Consider the following 21,733-nt stretch of genomic DNA (forward strand, 5'->3'; position numbering starts at 1 on the left):
TTCACCTATGATCTTACACATCTTCTCTTCTTCACTCTCAGGCAAAACAGCAGGGATGCAGAAGGTCTGACGAAAAGCAGCAGAGGAGCTCTCTTTGACCAGCAGCAAGAGAGAAACTGATGGTTGGGCGCTGCCTTTCTGGGAGAGGAAGACGCCCCTCTACAAACTTAAAGCTACAGAACTTACCAAGCAGCAGGCCTGCACATGCGTAGTCCCATGCAGGACTGCACAGAAGACTGACAATGAACAAATGCTACATTAGTTCCAATTTGGCGATAAAGTGTGAAAGTTACTTTCTACAAAAATTCGTTCAGACATTTATATTTATTAGGATATACTGAAAAGGATTATGGGAAACTTACACTGTAAGTTTATGAAAAATATTAGGAAGGTCTTTCTTTTTCTTTAAGGTCCAAACTGTTTCTTTCTATCTGACCTACCATGGTGATAAAACAGAAAAGCCTAAGGCAGCATTCTGTTTCATCATGCAGTCAGCTCTCCAAATTCCTGTGCAAAACTCGCAATTCACATGTATTGGCACATTTACGTTTAAACTAGATTAGTCCCACTAAATAAAACTCTGCCCCACTTCATAACTTATCAACGGCTGCAGCAGACTTTGTAAAGTGGAGGAACAGTAGGGTGCCTGTGTGTGACAAAGCTCATGAGACCTGTGCCCTCTATGCCTGGTTAAAGGGCGGGGGAGAAATCATGCAAACTAGGTCTCTACACAATCTGGCATCAGAACTTGGGGGGTGGGGCAGGCCTTGGCTTACATGAACTTTGAAATGGGTAACAAAGGTGAAAGTTATTTTCCCACTGCCCCTCTTGGTGGGGGGCGGGTGCCATTTCCACTGGTAACACAAACCAGGGTCGTTTCCACAAAAGAGCACCCCACTCACCAAATGCTTGTGGGTTTCCCGCAGGATTTCTGATGTCTCCATTTCCAAAACAGACGTAGGCAGTTTTTGCAACACTGTGAAAATGGAAGCAAAACTGCCTGGATTTGTTCTGGAAATGGAGACGTCAGTAATTCCGTGGAAAAAACGCCAGAGGTCGGTGAGTGGGGTGCTCTTTTTAGGACGTGTGGAAATGGCCCAGGATAAACTTCCCAATATAGTGTTTACCTGCTTTTTTCCATGGAGTAATCCCTAAATTAATTTTTCAAATTCCAAGGAACCTCTACCTAGGAAAACATTTGCCGGCCAGAAGAAGTTGATGATAGGGAGAGCAATTCAATTACTGTTAAATTGTTGTCATTTGTATTGTAACAAAAGGAAACAAACACAGACACAATACAACTAAATATAACCTTAATAACCATGATATTTTGAGGGATATCTGGAATTTTTAGTTGTATTTCGAAAATTTCATTTATTTATTCTGCTATTTCCCACGGAAAGAGCCCCATGGTGCAGAGTGGTAAGCAGCAGTACTGCAGCCCAAGCTCTGCTCGCGACTTGAGTTCGATCCTGGCGGAACCCAAGTTCAGGTAACCGGCTCAAGGATGACTCAGCCTTCCATCCTTCCAAGGTCGGTAAAATAAGTACCCAGTTTCCTGGTGGTAAAGTGTAGATGACTGGGGAAGGCAATGGCAAACCACCCCGTAAAAAGTCTGCCAAGAAAATGTGACGTGACGTCCCCCCATGGGTCAGTAATGACTTGGTGCTTGCACAGGGGACGACCTTTACCTACCTTTTTTCCCACGGAACCCCTGACAATGTCCTGCAGAATCCCAGGGTTGGGAAACACAAGGCCAATGTATAAACTAGTGAAAACAAGGGTGCTTGGGTGTACACAGATCTACCATTCGATCAATTGTCCACTGATGTCAACCAGAACCAGGTTTGTGCTAGGGCACCAGCATTCATTCCAGGAAGCCGATACGTGATGTATAAGCGAGATCATTTCCGAAAGACAAGACAGGCTTACAGAAGAACCATTATTGCTAAAGAAATGTTAATGATGGTTGTGGAGAGACTGATTTCTTGGGTTCAACGTCACCTACAAGCCATGCACTTACTAGCCATGCGTGCAGGCCACACAGTGTCACTTGCAAGCCACGAATCCAGTGGTCAAGGAGAGAGTTAGAATTGTTAGCATAAAACGCCAAAATCTGACTGTTGAGTCAGATCCCGCATACGTGTGTGTTTTGAGGAACTGCTTTCTGTACAGCAAATGTATATTTTCTAAAGTGAGAGCACCGTGGCTCAAGTCTGTCTACAAAGTAATACCATTTGAAAGAGAAGCCCTTCTTATTAAATCTAAATGAGGAGGGAATATATTGTGGCAGCTCAGGGAAGATTCTAAGCTCAAAGATTCTTTACTATTTGCACATGTTCTGGGCCTGAATTCAATGACTGATAATAAGGCTGAGTACAAGTAAATTCTGGTCAAAATTTAGACATGTTTGAGTGGTTCAGTGCTAAATTGCAAGAAATCCTATGGGAACATAGCCTAAGATTATATTGTTCAAAGAAATAAAATGTGGTGATAGACTAAAAGAAATACAGCAATAACCACTGAGAGGGTTACTGAGAGAGACATCCATCTTGTCTCTTTCAGCTGTGATACTGTAACAAAACGTAACACAATGGCATTCAAAAGCAGCACTCTACAGTTAATAGTAATACCTGCGGTCAATAGGTTTGGAGAACTCTGAACCCTCTTCACAGCAGTTAATTTGACAGACATGGCAGCACGTTTGCGAGCACACCCACCACTATCTGAAAGCACAAAATGACACAGACACAGGCCCACAACAGAGAGCAAGCACGTGCGACATATCATGTGGTATTGTGACATACACTAATAGCAGGGCTTTTTTTCAGCTGGAACGTGGTGGAACGGAGTTCCGGCACCTCTTGAAAATGATCACATGGCTGGTTGCCCCGCCCCCTGATTTCCAGATAGAGGGGAGTTTAGATCACCCTCTGCACCACTGGAGTGGCGCGGAGCGCGATCTACACTCCCCTCTGTCTGGAGATAAGGGGGCAGGGCCACTGGCCATGTGACCATTTTCGCCAAGGGCGATTTAAACTTTAAAAAACTCCCCTCTTGGAGCTGACCAAAAGTGACGTCACTGTGCGGTTCTGAGTTCCACCACTGAGTTCCACCACCTCTTTGCCCAGAAAAAAAGCCCTAACAGAGACATATATATTCATGCAGTTAGCAACTGCTGTTGATCCTTACGGATTTGTATATACATACCAAAGGGCTTGGGGAAGCTCTAGTTAATTAATACTGCCATTCCAAAGAATAAACGAGCCAAGAGATTTGTCATGTGCTTTCTAGTATTGGAAAGATCGCTTGTGTGAACCTAACTCATTACACACATACACACACATACAAAAAAAATTCTAAAATGGAGGATTACAATTACAACATTATCACTTCAATAACAGCATTGTAAGGAATACCCACTAAGATACTAACCATTTGATATGGCTTAGTATACTTATTCAGAGAATACTTTAATTCAGAATTTGATAATAGTATTTTTTTGCCCTCTGTCTAAGGAAAAAAAGTACCAAGTAGAAGCAACTTATTAGAACATACACCCTATTCCTTCCTCAGCTTCTAACCTAGGCTGTTCCCACACAGCTTACCTTGTTGTGGAAAATAGCGAAATCTCACGCGAAATCACGCGAGAAGACACTGTTATCGCATCTTCTTATGCAATAACAGCATCTTCTCACATGATAACAGCATCTTCTTGCGAGATTTCACACGAGATTTTGCTATTTTCCACAACAAGCTAAGCTGTGTGGAAACAGCCCTTTATTCACTACAGAGATCAAAACAGAACATTTATTGTTTATGGGTAAATTCTGGGGAAAATCCAAAATCCCAGAATTCTGAGATAGTCAAGTGCCTCTCCAATTTTGGAATTTTGCTATTCAAAGATGGGGGGAAAATAGCATGGCAGCTGCCTGTAACTTCAGGAAATACAAATCTGAAGAAAATTCTAGTTGGAAAAAAATTCTTGTCCCAATTTTTTAAAAAAACTGTTGGGGTAGAACAATGAAGTATATTCAGCATTCAATGTGAGGGTTTCATGTCACACTCAGCGACTATAAATTTGGGAACAGACTTGATTTTCCAAGACCAGTGGTACTTCCTTCTTAGAGCCAAACTACAAGTGACGTTTTACACAGGTTGGACACTAGTCGGCTTCCCTCAAGTTTTGATGGGAAATGTAGGCATCCTGGTCTTGCAGCTGTAATGGAGAGCCAAACCAGGGTAAAACCAGGGTACCTACATTTCCCATCAAAACTTGAGGGAAGCCGACTAGTGTCCAACCTGTGTAAGACGTCACTTGTTGTTTGGCTCTTAGAAATTCAACACAGAAGCTAAAGGAATTCAAGCAGAAGTTTTAAAAGAGCATGTTTCATTTTAAGACAGGGGCTCTACAAGATAAAAGGACAAACAATTACTGATAGAGCCACTAATTTTTATTTTCTGGCGTTCTAGCTCAGCTGATATGTTCACCGTCATTGACATTATGGACAATCAACAGTTTGCTTCAAGACGTCACGCGTGCAATTTAATTTGATCACTCAGCCCACTGCAGGTTTCCCAATCAAAGTAATTTTAGGAAATACTGCTCAGAACAGACCGAGATGAAAAGTATCAGGTAACTTGGAGGGGCGGGGGATGATTTAACATTAAGATTAATAGATTTTAGCCTTCTGCCAATACTATGCATGCTTTACTGTGATTTGTCTTTATATCCTTCATTTATTATAAGGCAGTTAGCGTATTTAATCATTTTTAAATGGGATGAATTAACCACATACAATAGCCATGCATTTTCTTGCCTTCAATATTTATGGGAAGACTGTAAGGATCCATTTGAGGAAATTAACTTTGACCCATTAATTATCCATATATGAAAAGGTGGTCTGCATATTGTGAATACATTCATGCAGTAAACAGATCTGCCGACTATATCAGTTGATTGATTCCCAAATAAATTTCTCATCAGCAGAACGGAGCTGCTTCTTAGCATAAGAGATAGAGGCAGACTTCAGTTTTGCTTGCAGCTCTATCTAGCTATCTATCACATTTTAATCTGGCTTCTCCTCCAAGGATCTCAGGTGGTCCTTGCCTACATTTTATCTTTACAACAACCAAGTGGGGTAGTTTAGGCTGAGAGAGAGAGAGGATGGCCCAAGATCACCTAAAGTCTTTCGTGGCTGATTAGAGATTTGAGACTGGATCTCTCCAGTCCTAGTTTGAAATCCTAACCACTACTTTACACTGGTTTCTCCAACACACCCGCTACATATGTCTTAAAGATTGGCAAGGAAAGAAGATAATGTTATAGAGATAAATATGAAGAGGCTGGGGGCATGAAGAACTCTGCAAACAGCAATGGGGATTCCAAAAACTAAAAAAGAAAATTACAGTTCAATCACAAGTAGAGTCACTTCCTTTGAGTCCATTTACTTCAATGGACTAACAAGGGTGTAACTGTGTTTACTGATAAGGGACGAAACCCTGAAAAAAAGGGATTGAATCCCCCCAACCAAATGTGCTTGGCTAATGGGATAGGGAATTCAAGTCTTAGATCTTGATTAAGCTCTTCGTTTGTAATAGTCTCTGGTCAGAATTAGAGATGGGCACGAACCACAAAAAACCCGAACCATAAGGTTTGTGGGTTTTCATGAACCAGGAACCACGAACTGGCACAAACTGGGGCAAGTTTACAAACCAGTTCGTGGTTGGTGGGGTTTAAATGCCCCTTTCCAGCCGCTTAGCAGCGGCAGGGAAAAAGGCATTTGACAGTTTAAAGGGCCCTTTCCTGCCTTGCAAGTGGCAGGTCCCTTTAAACTATCAGCCGGCAGGCGGCAGGGGGGATCCCTGGCTGCCTTGCAAGCCGCAGGTCCCTTTAAACTGCCCAAACCCCACCCCCACCCCCCAGCCTTACCTTGCCCTGTGGGCCCATTCCATCCTCCCCCTCCTCCTGCAAGGGGTGGGAAGGCCGTTTTTGGCCTCTTCCACCACTGCATGGGCCTGCAGGGTGGCGGAGGAGGCCAAAAATGGCCTTCCCACCCCTCAAATGGCTGCCGCTGTGGCCATTTGAGGGGCAGGGAGGCCGTTTTCAGTGGCGGAGGAAGCTGCCATGCGGGCCCACGCAGTGGTGGAAGAGGCCAAAAACGACCTTCCCACCCCTCATGGGAGGAGGAGGAGGACACTGAGGGGCCACAGGGCAAGTTAAGTGTGGGGCTGGGGGGCTGGGGGTTGAGGTTTGGGCAGTTTAAAGGGCCCTGCAGCTTGCAAACAGCAGGTCTCTTTAAACTATCAGCTGGCAGGTGGCAAGGGGGGATCCTCCCTTGCTGCCTGCCAGCTGATAGTTTAAAGGGACCTGCCATTTGCAAGCCACAGGAAAAGTTTATATGGCCATTTCCCTGGAGAAACGGCCATTTAAACTTCCCCTTTACAACCCAAACAAACCAGTAGACCAGTTCCTGGAAGTTCGTGGAAATGAGCTTCCACGAACCACTGGTTTGCGAACCACGAACTGGCCTGGTTCGTGCGTTTTTTTGAGTCATGCCCATCTCTAGTCAGAATACCACTTAACACATTTACAGCGCAATCCTGAACACAGTTACACCCTCCTAAGCCCACTGACTCCAACGGACTTAGCAGTGAGTACTGTGCATAGGACTGAATGTTTAGAATCAAGTTATAAAGCTTTCCTATGGTTCTTGTACCATAGAGATCACACCGCAGGAACAAAAGAACCAAACCCATCTGTCCCTGTCTGTGACACTGGTATTGATCTTCTTATGTGGCACTCCTACTTCCACATGGCTTCTGTTTTCTTACATTACTTACTAATGTGATGTTTTAGAGTAGTTAGTGTGTTGGACTAAGATCCGAGAGGCCAAGGGTCAAATCCCTACTCTGCTATTAAACTTGATAAGCAACCTGGGGCCAGTGTCACGCATTCTCAGCCTAGCCTAAAACAGAGGAGGAAGAAACAATCTTTATCTCCGCAAGCTTCTTGGAGGAAGGCCAGGACAAAACTTTACTGAATTAAAATAATATTAAGCACACACTAGTTCTGTATTGTAAGCAGGGCTTTTTTTCTGGGAAAAGAGGTGGTGGAACTCAGTGGGTTGCCCTCGGAGAAAATGGTCACATGGCTGGTGGCCCCGCCTCCTGATCTCCAGACATAGGGGAGTTGAGATTGCCCTCTGCGCCGCTGAGGGCAATCTCAACTCCCCTCTGTCTGGAGATCAGGAGGTGGGGCTACCAGCCATGTGACCATTTTCAAGAGGTTCCGGAACTCTGTTCCACTGCGTTCCAGCTGAAAAAAAGCCCTGATCGTAAGTATTGATTGGCCCTTGAAGAGTTTAACTTAATTATAAAGACTAGCTAATATGCTCCTGCAAAGGAGCACAGACACTTTTACATTCTTTGCATGTTCAAGAGCACTCTTGGTGGGGAGTATGAAGTCTGTCTCCACTGCCTTTGCATGAAATGAGAAACCCACCACCGCCACATCTCCTGTGAAATGCAGAAAACTAGAAGAGGACCTCTCGCTTGGTGCTGAACATGAAAAGGGAGGTGGGCCCTCAGACAAACTGAGTTTGTCACTGGCTAACTGGTAACTGCATTTGTGGATCCCTCATAACTGTTTAATATAATGATTTGGAAAGATAGTTATGCAAAACACATGCATCTATATCTGGCAGCATATTTAGAAATATAACTAGGTAAGAATGTACTAGTAAATACAGCTGAGTAAATAAGCAACAATAAGAATTTAGAATAGAATTACCATAAGCAAAAACCCTTGCTATATATATACCATTGTGTTAGACTATGTATATGTATACTGTAAAGCAATATATTTTACTAAATATGTAAAATATATTGAAATGGAACATGTATATATGCATATGCATGTATAAATTCATGTATTTATACATTCTAGCCCCGTCTATAGCAACAAACCTATAATTGATGTATGCATATACATATATTTTAAAGAGCGTATCTGAATCCTGCCATAATTTTCTTAATTAGCTGAATGGAATTTTTAAAAAGGGCCATGTTTCCCCTCCATTCATAGAAATGGCATACCTGTATTCATTTCTACTCTGGAGTTTTTGCTGAAGAAGTCTTCAGTTTTTCTGCAGAAAACAAACAAAAAAGAACAATTCATTAAATTACCACAAAACAAAGACATATAACAAATTATGACTGGTTTGGGGTCTGAGAGGAGAAGAAATACTGATGAATCCAGGTTGAGTTTACAGGACCAGGCCTTAATTAACTGAAGGTCAAGCTAGAAGGGAAGTCAACGCTGGATCACTGTACTACTCTATCTCATCTGATTAACAAATATGTTAAAAGGAGTAACTCAAAACTATATGCTGCTTTCCAAGATCTCAATTGATATGGAACTCCTATGGGCCAAATTACACCACTTAAACATAGATAGGAAGCTACTTAACCTTAACAAAAAGCTGTATACAGCCACCACTTGCCAAATTAAATGCTCATTGGCAGGGGAACTAACGCCCAAAATTCCATCCAATAAAGGTGTCAAGCAGGGCTGTATATTAGCTCCTTTTCTCTTCAACTTGTTTCTCAATGATCTCGCCCCCTATCTAGAAGAAGTTGATTTCCTAGAATCCTAGTTGATTTCCTACATTTTTTTATAACAGAGGAAACCAATTTGTACCAGCTGCGCTGGAAGTCTTTAAGGCCAACGTGATTCCCCAACTATTATATGGCATCCCAGCATGGACAAGTCATTATCCTAAACTGGGCGCCTTACATGTTCCCTTGTTACTTTACGCCGTTGATACTGTCCTACTTTCCAGCTCCAGAGTAGGCTTAAAATGATCACTGGATAGACGTCTTACATTTTTCTCAACTAACAAACTGATTTTGAATCATGAGAAATAAAAAATAATCGTTTTCTCTAAATCCAGGAAATTGTCCAAATTGGACGGAAAGAAATAGAACAGGTTAACTACTTGCGGTATCTGGGGCTGCATTTCCAATATAATGCATCATGGTTTAACCATCGCAAATAGGCAATAAATATGGCCAACATCAGCGCATCAGCTATATCCCGGGTTTTTTTTATAACAGAGGAAACCAATTTGTACCAGCTGCGCTGGAAGTCTTTAAGGCCAACGTGATTCCCCAACTATTATATGGCATCCCAGCACGGACAAGTGCATTTGATGGTGCTACGGAATGGGTGCAGGCCAGTTTCCTGTGGAAAATTATCGGCATGCTGCGCTGTACATCTTATGCAGCCCTGTGTCTAGAAACTGGTCTAAATCTTGTGGAAACAAGAGCGTGGCTCAGGACAGTAAAATACTGGCTACACTTGCATTATACCGCAGAGGCAGAGAGCTTTGTACAACAAATGCTCTCAGAGTCCAACATGTCTAATTGGCTAGCCTATATTGAAAAGAAAGTAACTACCATAGGCATATCCATTGATTCGTTATACCTACTTTCCTTTCCAGAGGCATACAGGGTAATTAAACATAGAATACTGGATATCGAATATCAGGAGTTATCTAGCCAAGGCAATAGAACCTGTTCCCCTCTAAGCTTTGAGATCCCCCTTAAGACTGGTGGCATGGCTTCTTATTTTTCTGCCCTACAGGCACCACATCTTCGCAGAGCCTTCTCCCTTGCAAGATTCAATGCGGTGCCATCTTCAATCTTATTCGGCAGATATAATAAGATCCCATACATAGACAGAGTATGTCACTGTGATCACGATAGTATTGATACAGTTTTGCGTGTCCTGCTTTATTGCCAACCATATGCAGACTTCCATCTTAAATATTTAGAAGCAGAATTAGTTAATATGAGGGGCTTCCCGGATTCCTTAAAGGATTCCTTCCTTCTGAATGACTCCCTGCCTAAAACCACTGAGAATGTAGCCATGTTTCTCTATATGGCTATAAAATTCCATCAGGAGTGGTTCCAGAAGTAACTTTGTTTTTCTACATTTCTTGTATTGTGAATATTGTGCCAACTGATGCCAATAAAGGTTAACTGAACTGAACTGAACTGACCTGAGGGCCAAGCTAGAAGTGACAAATTACACTTGAACAGCAAGTGAACAGACTCACATGCAGGGCTTTTTTTCAGGGGGAACGTGGGGGAAAGGAGTTCCGGAACCTCTTGAAAATGGTCACATGGCTGGTGGCCCCGCCCCCGATCTCCAGACAGAGGGGAGTTGAGATAGCCCTCTGCCCCGCATGGCGCGGAGGGCAATCTAAACTCCCCTCTGTCTGGAGATCAGGGGGCGGGGCCACCAGCCATGTGACCATTTTCTCTGAGGGCAATCCACTGAGCTCCACCACCTCTTTTCCCAGAAAAAAAGCCCTGCTCACATGTATTCCTCCCTGTTCTAGCTTGGCCCTGAGACACCACTTGCTCCTCTGTCATAAACTAAAACTTAGTGCTTACATTACATAAAAAACCTATTTTCAAATGTTCACGCATTGCTTAAAAAAAAGTCTGTCACCAAGTGGAAAAGATTTGGGACCCAAATTTCCATTTCCAAAAAAGCCCAATGGACTATAGCTTAAAAAAAAGGTAAGTGGATGCACGGAAGGGAAAAATTCATGCTTTTTATTACTTCAGTAAAATATACAAAGTTGAAACAGGTAGGTTTTACAAAGTGAACATTTAAGTTACTCTCTGGCTCTAGATAGTCGTAAGTGGCTATTTTTGCAGGCACTATAAAAATCACTGCTCCTTAACCAATGGATTTTTGAGGCTTTAAAAATCACGGAGTGCAATGAGTGCTGAATCAGGGCCATTACAGAAGCCTGCCAGATACTTCGAATGCCCTGAACGCAAATTATAAATACATTAAACCAGGAAGCTGGAAAGGTTTCAGTATCTGTGGTATTCCGTTTGGGGACTTAATGCTCCATGGCATTCAAAACAAACACACAAACAAACTAGAAATAAGCAATGAAGTCGCAAAAAAGATGATGAGTGATACTATCTTAAGGTTGACGAAGTGCCTATAGCTACTAATGTTGTTGTGACTGTGTTTATCCCATAAGGTGCTAAAATAGGCGAAACAGTGTCAATATCACAGGTAAGTGCCATCCTAGCCGTCTTGTGCATCAGCAGGAGCTGGGATTTGAAGAAAGGGTATTATTTCTAAGCTGTCTTAGAGTCTCTCTACACAAGACATCTAACACATGAAGAACACGTGTTGGGAGACGAAACGTTAGCCAGGAAGGGTAAGTTAAAAAGACAGCGCCAGCCACAGTGCAAAGGCTTTGCTATACGCTGGAGCTGTGTGAAGGGGCTGTGAAAGGCCAGAAGGGAAACTTCAGCCCATTATAACCCCTCCAGGCCCAAGCCCAGCTCCAGAAGGCAGCTCCCGCCCAATTCCATTCCTTGGTGCCCTCTGGTTTCCGATCCCCCACAGTTTTTGACTGGAGAGGTGAAATTGACAGAGGCTTCAGTGAGGTGAAGATGAAATTAACAAACCCTCTGAGGAGCGATCTCTGCAGTCTCTGTCTTTTAAAACTACACTTCCTGGCTAACATTGTGTCTCCCTACACTTGACTAACATGTGCTGAGGCCTCTCATGGAACAAATAGTTTGACGAATAATGATATAGGTACCCTGTTACAGAAGCTGGTGAATATACAGAATCGCTGTCCAGGTTACTGGGCATTTTCAGTGAAGTCTTTCAGTGAAGGGCTATCCCCTCATAATTCCTCATAACATTCAGTGCTTTAAGTGGCTACCGAAGGCTGAAGGCAGCCTAAAATGGTGCCTCCCATCCATTTCTGCCATGGTCGTGTTTTGTCTGCTGTTTGTTGTCTGCTGTGAGGCACACCTAATGACCTGATGAGAGGAGAAGGTTGTAGATGGCAGGTCCATGAAAGGAATGGGTGAAGCGTTTTGTTTTTAGATTTATAAACAAATTTATAAACGCTGGTATTTTTAGTATTTGGGAAGCTGCATTTTTTGTGGAGTTGAGGGACTATTTGGCTATCTCAGGCTTTTTTTATTTGTGACTTCTGGGGGGGGTTGGACCCACCCTAAGTTACAGGTGCAAAGATTACTTCCCCCGGAGCACAATTTTCCTGCCTCCCCTCTCCCAAGGCAAGCTGAAATGCCACCCCCCTCTAAAAATGGTTCTCAGGGATAAAGGGGATTAGATTTCTGGTTAGACTGGATCACCCTGTCTAAAAGAAAAATGTCTGATGACAGCCAAGAAAAAGACTGTCCCGAACTCCACAAAAAACGCTATCTCCCTAGCAGAAGTGAAAAGAGGTTCTGTTTTATTTGTAAATCCAAAGACAAAACCATGTTAGGGGAGAATAAGGTGAACAATAAAGAGCAGCTGTAGGAATTTGGGGAATGGCTAATAAAACTTCATGCCATTCTGTTTCAAGTAAAACTTAACTAAGATTATTTACTTCCTTAGAATTCTCCATACCTTAACTCAAAGAACAAAACAAGTCCCGCCTGTTTTGCTCAGTCTGAAATAAATCGTCTTCAATAGTAACGCTGGTTTCCTTAACTGCCACAAATTATTCCAAGAGCATTAGATTCCAAGAGTGTTTGCCTGCTGCTAGAGGAGACAGCATTTTAAAATGTTCTCAGGGTTTGGAACTGAACAAATGGTAGCACCAGGAATACCGGCTGTAAAATGCAACACTACACACAGAACTTCAGCTAAGATACTCTGAGTACAGAACTCTTTGAACAAGGTTTTTCACCGACAGTTTTGATTTCTTAATGTAAATTGTAGTTAGCTCCACTGATGTGCATTTTTTTGGGTTAATCTCTGTGCTATATAAATGCCAAGTCTGTGAACAAACATTACTGCAGTAAGGGGAGTATATAATTAACTCAGCTGTGGTCACAACTTCACAAACATGCCTGTCTTCCCCTCCTGATGACACCATCCATCTGTATTACTGGACAGGAAGTCAATCCTAATTATTACAGATGTTTACCTTGAATTAAGAGAATCCCCGTCAGACTTTTCAAAAAAAAAAGGATTAAAACCAAATAATAGCATAGACATCGACCATAGTTTGTCTTTTTTTCCTTAAGGGGGCATTTCTGAATTGGTAAGGCCTCAGACAGCGCAATCCTGAGGCCTGCCATGCTGCCGGCACCCGTGTTTCTGCAGCACTGCTCATCTGCTCCCTAAGGACCTTCATGGTAGAGCTCGGCCAGTGGCTAAGCTCGGCCAGATGTGGCAAGGCCACAGCAGGAGGCACATGCCCCACCGGTCCTCTTACAACCTCGCCAGCATTCCCCAATGGCCGCACCACTCCCATGACAGGTGCACAAGTGGGAATAAGCTTGGAAAATGTTTAGGCCCATATGCTCCTGTCTGTACCCTATGCAAGGCATGGCAAATGATACTTTGGTGTTACATCTGACCCAACAAAGATGGCTTGTGTTTCCCTATAAACTAGGATTCCGAACTGGGAATAAATCATTGCTGGAAGTTGGGGGCTATGACTCTGTGTGTGCCTCCATGTTACTTCTGGGGAAAACCCAGAAGTGATGTAGGGTAGCTCTAGGAATCAACAGAAACTCTATGGTTTTACTATGGAGTTAGCCAGGAAATAAGATTAACATTGGGTAGTCATGTCAAATCTACAGGACAAAGCAAGAAAGGTCTGGTAAAGACGCTGCAAGTTATGAGTTGAAAATAGAGCAGGCACAGGAATGACCAGGAGAGGAGCTAGCAAAGAAAGTCAAGAAATAACTAACAGAGTGAAAAAGTTTGATTGGGCAAGAGGCCTGGGACAAAAATATTTTATAGTAGGGTTGCCAGCATACCTGGAACAGCTGCAGACCTCCTGCAGCCACCTCCCATCCCTCATTACTACTTGAATGAGTAGTGGGAGCAAAATGAGGTTGGGAAGTGAGGTCAACTGGATTTAACAATGTCACTTCTGAGTTTTACCATAGAGTTTTACCACTGAGTTCCAGTGAATTCCTAGAGTATCGGGACTTCACTTAAAGAAGAAAACTGGAGGTGCCCTGACCCCAAAAGCTCCTGGAAGTTGAGGACAGAGGTCTGGCCACCCTATTTTATACGAGCAGCTAAGCTAGATCAGACAATGGTTGATATAATCATATAATATTTCATACTGTGGCCAACTGGATATACTCAGCTCAGCAAGTAGGGCACAGGGGCCAAACCCTCCCCCAAGCCTGCTCCCCAGAAATGGTATTAAGGGGTTCTGCCTTTGAACATAGAAACACTAATACGAAAACAGCCCCCTGGTGGTCATACTTTGCAAGTGTCCCTTGTTAAGAATACACCTTTTTGTGTTTCACTCCTGAAACTCTGATTTTATAAAGCACCTAACGAGGGTGCTTTATGGTGAGTCTGACCACTGGCACATCTTGTCCAGTACTATATATTCTAAATGGCAGCAGCTCCTCCAAGCAGAAAGAAGTCTTTCTGAACACCCAAGATCCTTCATCTAGTGGTGCAAGGGAACTTGGGACTTTCTGAAGGCAACCACTGAGCTACAGGTCAACCCTGGTCTCATTTCTAAAACCTTGTGGAGTCTCAATATTTATGTATGATCCAAGGCTGGCTGTTGCACATAAGACCCATGTTAGTAGCCCCTACAAAAACAGAGTCATGCACTCCAACAGCGTGATACAGTGTCCAACCAGAACCTGGAAAGTCCAGACTGAAATCCCCCCTTGAACATGGAAACTCACTGAATGACCTTACAGCAGTCACCCTCTCTCAACTCACCCTACCTCATAGGGTTGTTTTTACGAGAATATGACTGAGAAGGGAGGGGGATGATGCTAATAATTTTGGGTCCCCACTGAGAAGAAAAGCAGAGTAAAAATAAATAAGTATGATGAAACAAAGTGTCCCATTCCATCTCTCTCCCTATTAGAGGACACCCCAATATGCTAACTCCAGGATCAAAATAAACTTGCAGTTCTGTTGAAATAAGCCACAATATATAATTTATGGAAGGTCTAATAAAGCTGATTAATGTCAAAGGATGTTCCTATCTCATTTCAAACCACTGTAAGCGCATCTGTGTAGGTCTCAAGCCGTAGCACTGAGCAGTAGCCCTTGGGAGACTTGGTGCCTGGCTTCCGTTCTTTCATTTTCACTTTAAAAAGACAGAGCAACAGATGATAAAGACGTTTGTGGTGTTAACAAGTTTATCCTTGACCTCTCCTACTTCAATCTCAAGAGAAGAGAATAGTCAATTATTATTGTTGTTGTTGTTACTGTTATTGTTCAAATTTCACACAACACAATCAATAATAAATAAAGATCACATGTTATCATTGATTGGCCTTGCTGAGCTGATAAAAGTTTCCACCAGAGACCTAAGTATCAGCCAGGTATCGGTGTAAAATGTACGCTGTTCCAAGTAACTCTGTCTTTTGCAATTCTCTAGGTGTTGTATCAGAAAGCTGCAGTTTTTCCATATAAGTTGTGAAGTTTTTCGAAATAGTTCCCAGTACCCCGATGAAACGACTGTTGTATTGTTGTTGTTGTTGTTATGCTCAAGATATATTCCTCAAATACTCCTCAGATAATTTAGGAATTCAGTACATTTTTTCTGAAAAGAAAGTATGCGAACATCAGTCAGAAAGCGCCAAAGAAGTGACACAGACTGAGGGCATACTATGTGCATTTTATGGGTTGTTTTTATAGCTGCATAGGCAGCTCTTTACAGTAAACTGAATAAAAAAGGATCTTTTTACATTCGGAGTTTCCCCTACAAATTAAGGTTTATTTAGCTATTCAGCTGGGAACCTTATGGATGGTGCATGCAATTTTTATGGCTTCAAAATTCAACAGGAAGAAAAGGACTCTTGAATAAAAACACGGCCTGGCATTCACAGCCTGAAATTCGCTTTATGTTTTTTCTTTTGGTTTCCTCATGCTCCCATGCGTGCTTTAATGACATAAAATTAATTGGACAGTCCAAATCCTTTGATATAGCTTCTTTTTTTGTTCACTGGAATTCATACCATTCATATAAAACAAAAGCAATCTTGAGACAGCATACTGTCAAAAGGGCGGGCACATTCCAAACGGAGATGTGCACTAGCTATCAATTAATGAGCCAGAAAAAGAAGGGTAAGCACACACTTAGACAACAGAAAGGGGAGTCCCTTCTTTTAGGGTTTTTTTTTCTGGAACGCCAAAAGGAGTACTCACAGAGGCACGATTCTTTAGCAACCCTTTCCCCATAAAATACCAATGCATCAGGAATTACTTTTTAAAAAGTAGGCATCCCTGTACCTAAACAAACTGGCTTACAACCCAATCCATGGAGTGTTGCAGTAACAAATATCTATCCAGGGCTTTTTTTCTGGGAAAAGAGGTGGTGGAACTCAGTGGGTTGCCAGCACAGGGGGAAACTCTTGGTGGGAGGTGGTGCCCCTGGTACCACATGTGCGCGCGCAAAGTGCGTGCATGCTCCCAGGACCAATCCGACCCACTTTGGGTCCGAGTTTTAAAAAGTTTAAATCACCCTCGGCAAAAATGGTCACATGGCTGGTGGCCCCGCCCCCTGATCTCCAGACAGAGGAGAGTTTAGATTGCCCTCCACGCCGCTCCAGTGGCGCAGAGGGCAATCTAAACTCCCCTCTGTCTGGAGATCAGGGGGCGGGGCTACCAGCCATGTGTCCATTTTCAAGAGGTTCCGGAACTCCGTTCTATCATGTTCCAGCTGAAAAAAAGCCCTGTATCTATCTAGTCCAAGCTGTAACAACTTGCAACCCCAAGCACCATGTGAAATCTGAAAGCCAGCTTTCGACTGTGTAACGGCATGGTTCGTTGCTGCTACACAGGCCACTGCCAGAGGCCTCACTGAACCAGTACCCTTGGAGGTTCACTAATTTCAGGCAATATAAATTGTCAGAACTCATGCAGAGGTCAAGCAACACTGGGGAACAACTACAGCCAACGTCCTGTCATAGAAATCCGACAGCATGCTTTTGTGCTTTTATAAAGGAAACACAAAATGTGCAAGGGAAAGACCATTCGCCCAGTGAGAACTCTGGATGTGTTTTTGCTGGACATAATGCTCTGTGCAGTTCAAACCCTCCTCCTCACTGCCTTTAAGCAAGATAATGAGAACAGAGTTCATCCTTATCTCATACAGCCTCACAGAATTCAGAAACCTTTGAGATATCCCATGCATTTTGGAATATCTTGCAGTGCAATCCTAAACAGAATTACACCCTTCTATACCCATTGACTTCAATGGACTTTGAAGGGTGCAACTCTGCTTAAGAGTTGAGGCTTGGTATGATGTCAGAGAAAGTCCCTGCGCTTTCCCAAGCCCCAAAGAAGAGCTCAGGCTCTCATCAGATTGAGGTTGGCACTTGCCAGTGATGATGACCTGTCCGTCATCAGCCATGCTCTTCTTCATGTTGCCACGCTTATGTGCTCTTTCTTGCTCCCTTATGGGCAAACATGACTGAACTGAGGAACCTCCAATCAAACGGCAGTTCACCTTGATACCTACATGCATGCAAACTGGCTGAACTGAAGTCTGCTTCTTAACTCGCAATCTGGGACTAAAATGAGGTTTTGAATCCTAATTTGTGGGTAAGAAATAAATTCCAATTGGTCAAAGCACCTGGATTCAAATGTCAGGGTGAACGGGAGCTTGATTCAAGGCTTTCATCACCAGGAAGCCTTTAAGCATATTCTCTGCTAGAGGGGGAGAGGGTTGTTGTGACATCTGAATTCAGCAAGGATGACCCTGCCCAGTTATGGCTAAAAAAATATTATGGCATTCAGACCAGAGCATTCACTCTAATCAATGCAGAGACGGCAATGGAAGCCAAGTAGAGTCCACATAAAGGAGGGGGGGGAATCAAGGTGTGCATTTCTTAACAACTGTGGGGACCACACAGCCCAATATATTCAATTATCTTTAACAGATAGGAAAAGTGGCAAAAACTCTAGTTGTTGATATAAGGCAGGTGTGTTACACAGGAACAACAGCCTCCCTCCCCTCACTGCTCGTACTTCTCTTGGAAAGTGCACACCTCCTTTGAAGCTATCTAGGTGTAGCATATTACTTTACACCAAAGTTAGAAGTAACAGACCGGATCTATGGTATTGTAAGGAATTAACAGAATTTATCAAGGTCTCGGTCAAAGATTACCTTAGAACAATAGCTCCTTTGTGCCACAGTGCCAAGTCCTTGACAGCAAATGGAATCAGACTCTATAATCAGTTGTTTAAGTGAAACCCAAGCATGCCAACCTGTTTCCATCTTGCTCCAGCTCGGAAACAGACATAAACAATTCTAAAAATATTGCTTTGTATTATGTGTGGTTCTCAAAGTAAGTGCATTGTACTCACTTTCAAGAGTAATGCGGTTTAGCAAAATCACTGTGGCACTCAGCGTGCCTTGGATCACCTTAAGTGCTAAATGAAAGAACGCAAAATATTTAGAAGCAATGACATAGTACTATGTTGTGTAACACTGTGTAATTATGAATCTGACTGTTCCCTCAAGATGGATTCAAACCTGTTACGTATATTACCAAAAACAAAGAGTTGCTCCATGCATTGTTATTAGAATCACACAACATGACAGGACTATCTGCTCTGCTAGATGTGTGCATAATGCCCTATGCTTGCACTGTGGCCTAATGATAACTTCCTCAGCAATCTAATGGCTATTTTGACAACACTTGCCATTTTCTTCTACAAAAAAACCTACTCAAAACTGACATGGCTTCTGCTGTTCCCCCAATTTGTACCCATAAAGTTGCCTCCTGATTTATACCTAATATAGTTCTACAAGACATGTTGCTATTTACAGCAAAATTGCTCCTATTCTTCCCTCTATAAATAGCCAAAGTAAACATGACCAAGAAAATCAAGCTGGAAAACTCAAGTGATCACGAACAGCTTGCATTTAACTGCTGGCAATTGTTAACTTAAAACCTCTGGAGATTTACTTCAACTGGCTATGAGGCTGGATCATCTAACCAGTTACTTTCCCCGTTATTTTGACCCATCATTTACCCATGATTACCATTTAGATCTTCTTCTGATTAATTAATGATCAACAATGCTATAGATTTTCTTCCAGTTGACATATTAATTAGTGATTAGAAAATTAGTTGCCAATTAACATTTAGTAACCTAAATGCATGATGTAATAAAATAAAGTAAACCTGTTAATACCAGTATGAAAAAATGGAGAAGAGAGCTCTAATGAGGCAAGTGGAGCGGGGAAGCAATGAAATCCAAGTTACTCACGCAAACTGGTCTGGGGCCAGAATATAAAAAAATTTACAGATATGCACAGAGAACTTGAAAAAATAAAAAGTGGAAATGAAATGGAAAGTGAATTTTTCATTAATGTGGCTCTAAAAAGGTAAAGGTAGTCCCCTGTGCAGGCACCGCGTCATTACTGACCCATGGGGGGACGCCGCATCGAGAAACTCAAATAGCATTCCTGCATATATTAACAATGTTTATCATAGGCATGAGAGATTTGGGCGCTAATCATTCCCCTGCCATGAAGCTCAGTCAAACTCTCTCAACCTAACTTCTCTCGCAGGATTGTTGTGAGGACAAAATAGAGGAAAGGAGAAGTAGGTAAGCTGCACTCAGCATTATGGGTTGGGTCCAGTGCAAGAACTCTTCTCCTAGCAGTCATTTCTTAAGCTCCATGATAATTTAAGTAATCAGCAATATAAATACAAATTCCAGTAGTAGTCAGATTACAAAAGTTAGCGGATGTTAAAAGCTCACCTAACCAAGACATGGCCTGATTCCAGAAAGGTAGTAATAATGGCTTTCAGTGGGAGAGAGTTCCACCACACCTGCTTAATCTCTAAAAGTGGGGCTACCTGGATAAGGGACTTAAGAAGATCACAATTCCTAGGCAAATTCAAACAGGCAAAGTCATACCCTGGATCTAGACTATGGCTGCCAACCTCCAGGCAGTTCTCCCAGAATTACTACTGTCCAGAGCACAGGTATCAGTTCTGAAAAAAATGGCAGCTCCAGAGGGCAGATGTTATAGTATACTGTAGATTCTAGGTGAAATCCCTTCCCAAATTGTCCCCTCTACAGGTACCACGTCCAAATCTTGAATTTTTCAGACTGGAGTTGGCAACCCAAATCTAGACCATACCTATCCAGCAATGGCCTCCTGGGACCTCATTGTTTTGGAGAAAGCACCACTGAAGTAATTCCTAGAGTTCTGTAGTATTACCTGGCATCTGTTGCATGTAATTGCGTACATCAGTTCTGTCTGCAGTTTTAATGCTATCTATTCATCATCACCATCAGGTAGAAATATTATGAAAAGAAATGAGATGACAGGGGTACCGTAAAGGAATGGAACAAAATAATTTTATTCAAATGATTACCCCATTAACTTAGAAGGTGTATTTTCAACTCATAACTTTGTAAAGTTGATTATTTCAATGTAGATTTGTTTTTCAACACTATAATTGGACTCTCAAGAGCAGATGTTCATAATTAGTTTGTACATAATTATAATATCATTCCAGTAGTCTTTATCAGTACAATACGTGTAACAGGCTATCGTAAAACCTACTGTTACTAATAGCCCTGATCTGCAGATACTTAAATCAATGGGCATGCTGAAACAGGCCCATTTTGGGGCGCTGCGGAGTGCAGGAGCGTTCCTGCGCTCTGTAGCGCCTCAAAACAGGCCCAATCCGTGGCAGAATGGGCCCATTTTGGGGCGCTGCGGAGTGCAGGAGCGTTCCTGTACTCCGTAGCGCCTCAAAACGGACCCGGTTTGCCATGGATCGGGCCTGTTTTGAGCGCTGCAGAGTGCAGGAGTGCTCCTGCGCTCGACAGCGGCCCCGATCCATGCCAAAACGGGCCTGATCATGGTGGCTGCAGCACACAGGAGTGTGCCGCACCATGGGGGAACGTGCAAGGAAGGTGCACCCCCTGCTGCTCAGGTAAGCGGGGGCGGGGTGTGGGGAGTGGGGGCGGAGGAAGCCCCCACTGGGGGTCTGGGATCCCTAGAAAAGAAGCAAAAACATGTCACCTTGTAAGAAACCTGAGCTCAACTTCTTGGCATTTTGAAGGAACATCTGGCAATCTAAAACTGGCTTCATTCTTAAAAAAAAATTAAAAGCAGTTACATGCAGTATACATGCCAACTTTCTTACTTAAATAACATTTCTGGAACATGGTGTGCTGGGCAGCCAACACATGGGAAAGAGGTAAACAAAGCAAAAGGTGAAAAGTGAATATGCAACACATTCTGCAAAATAGAACAAGTGAGCCCAAAACACTTTTATTTTTTGATCTACAGAATCTATAATAATTGAAAGAGTTATGTCAGTTTGACATTGGCAGCCTCCTTAAATGCCAAGGTGTCCTCTAATTTATAATTACCTCTGAGTGGCCTTCAAAAATTGTTCGGTCTTTATTTGAAGATCAGCTGCAAGCAACCGATCAAGCAGGTAGGAATTCTGCCTCCCCTGCTGCATTTAAAATGAAAGGCAATTCAGAACACATTTTTCAATACAATCATTATCATTAACAAATGAAACAAACCTATTATTTGGTGTAGTGGTTAAGAGTGGTAGGACTCTAATCTGGAGAGCGGGGCTTGATTCTTCACTCCTCCGCTGAAGGACAGTATATAACTCAAATGTTGTTGTTGTTAATGACTGGAAAACATCCCAAGCCTTTGTTCTGATGGATCAAGCCTTATTT

The 21,733-nt window shown here is 42.7% G+C and overlaps 1 protein-coding gene across 3 annotated transcripts in view; it reads right to left on the reverse strand.

Moving 5' to 3' along the window:
* SORBS2 (sorbin and SH3 domain containing 2) overlaps positions 1-21,733 on the reverse strand; it is a 147,026-nt gene that overhangs the window by 118,332 nt on the left and 6,961 nt on the right. For all 3 annotated transcript variants that reach the window (XM_054989734.1, XM_054989733.1, XM_054989732.1), the window contains exons 2-4: positions 21,410-21,498; positions 8,098-8,147; positions 2,634-2,726 (exon numbers count right to left, since the gene is read on the reverse strand). In XM_054989734.1, the coding sequence (XP_054845709.1) occupies positions 2,634-2,726; positions 8,098-8,147; positions 21,410-21,498 (232 nt within the window). The remainder of the gene's footprint in view (positions 1-2,633; positions 2,727-8,097; positions 8,148-21,409; positions 21,499-21,733) is intronic.

The sequence above is a fragment of the Eublepharis macularius genome, chromosome 10 (assembly GCF_028583425.1).
Source record: "Eublepharis macularius isolate TG4126 chromosome 10, MPM_Emac_v1.0, whole genome shotgun sequence".
Lineage (NCBI taxonomy): Eukaryota > Metazoa > Chordata > Lepidosauria > Squamata > Eublepharidae > Eublepharis > Eublepharis macularius.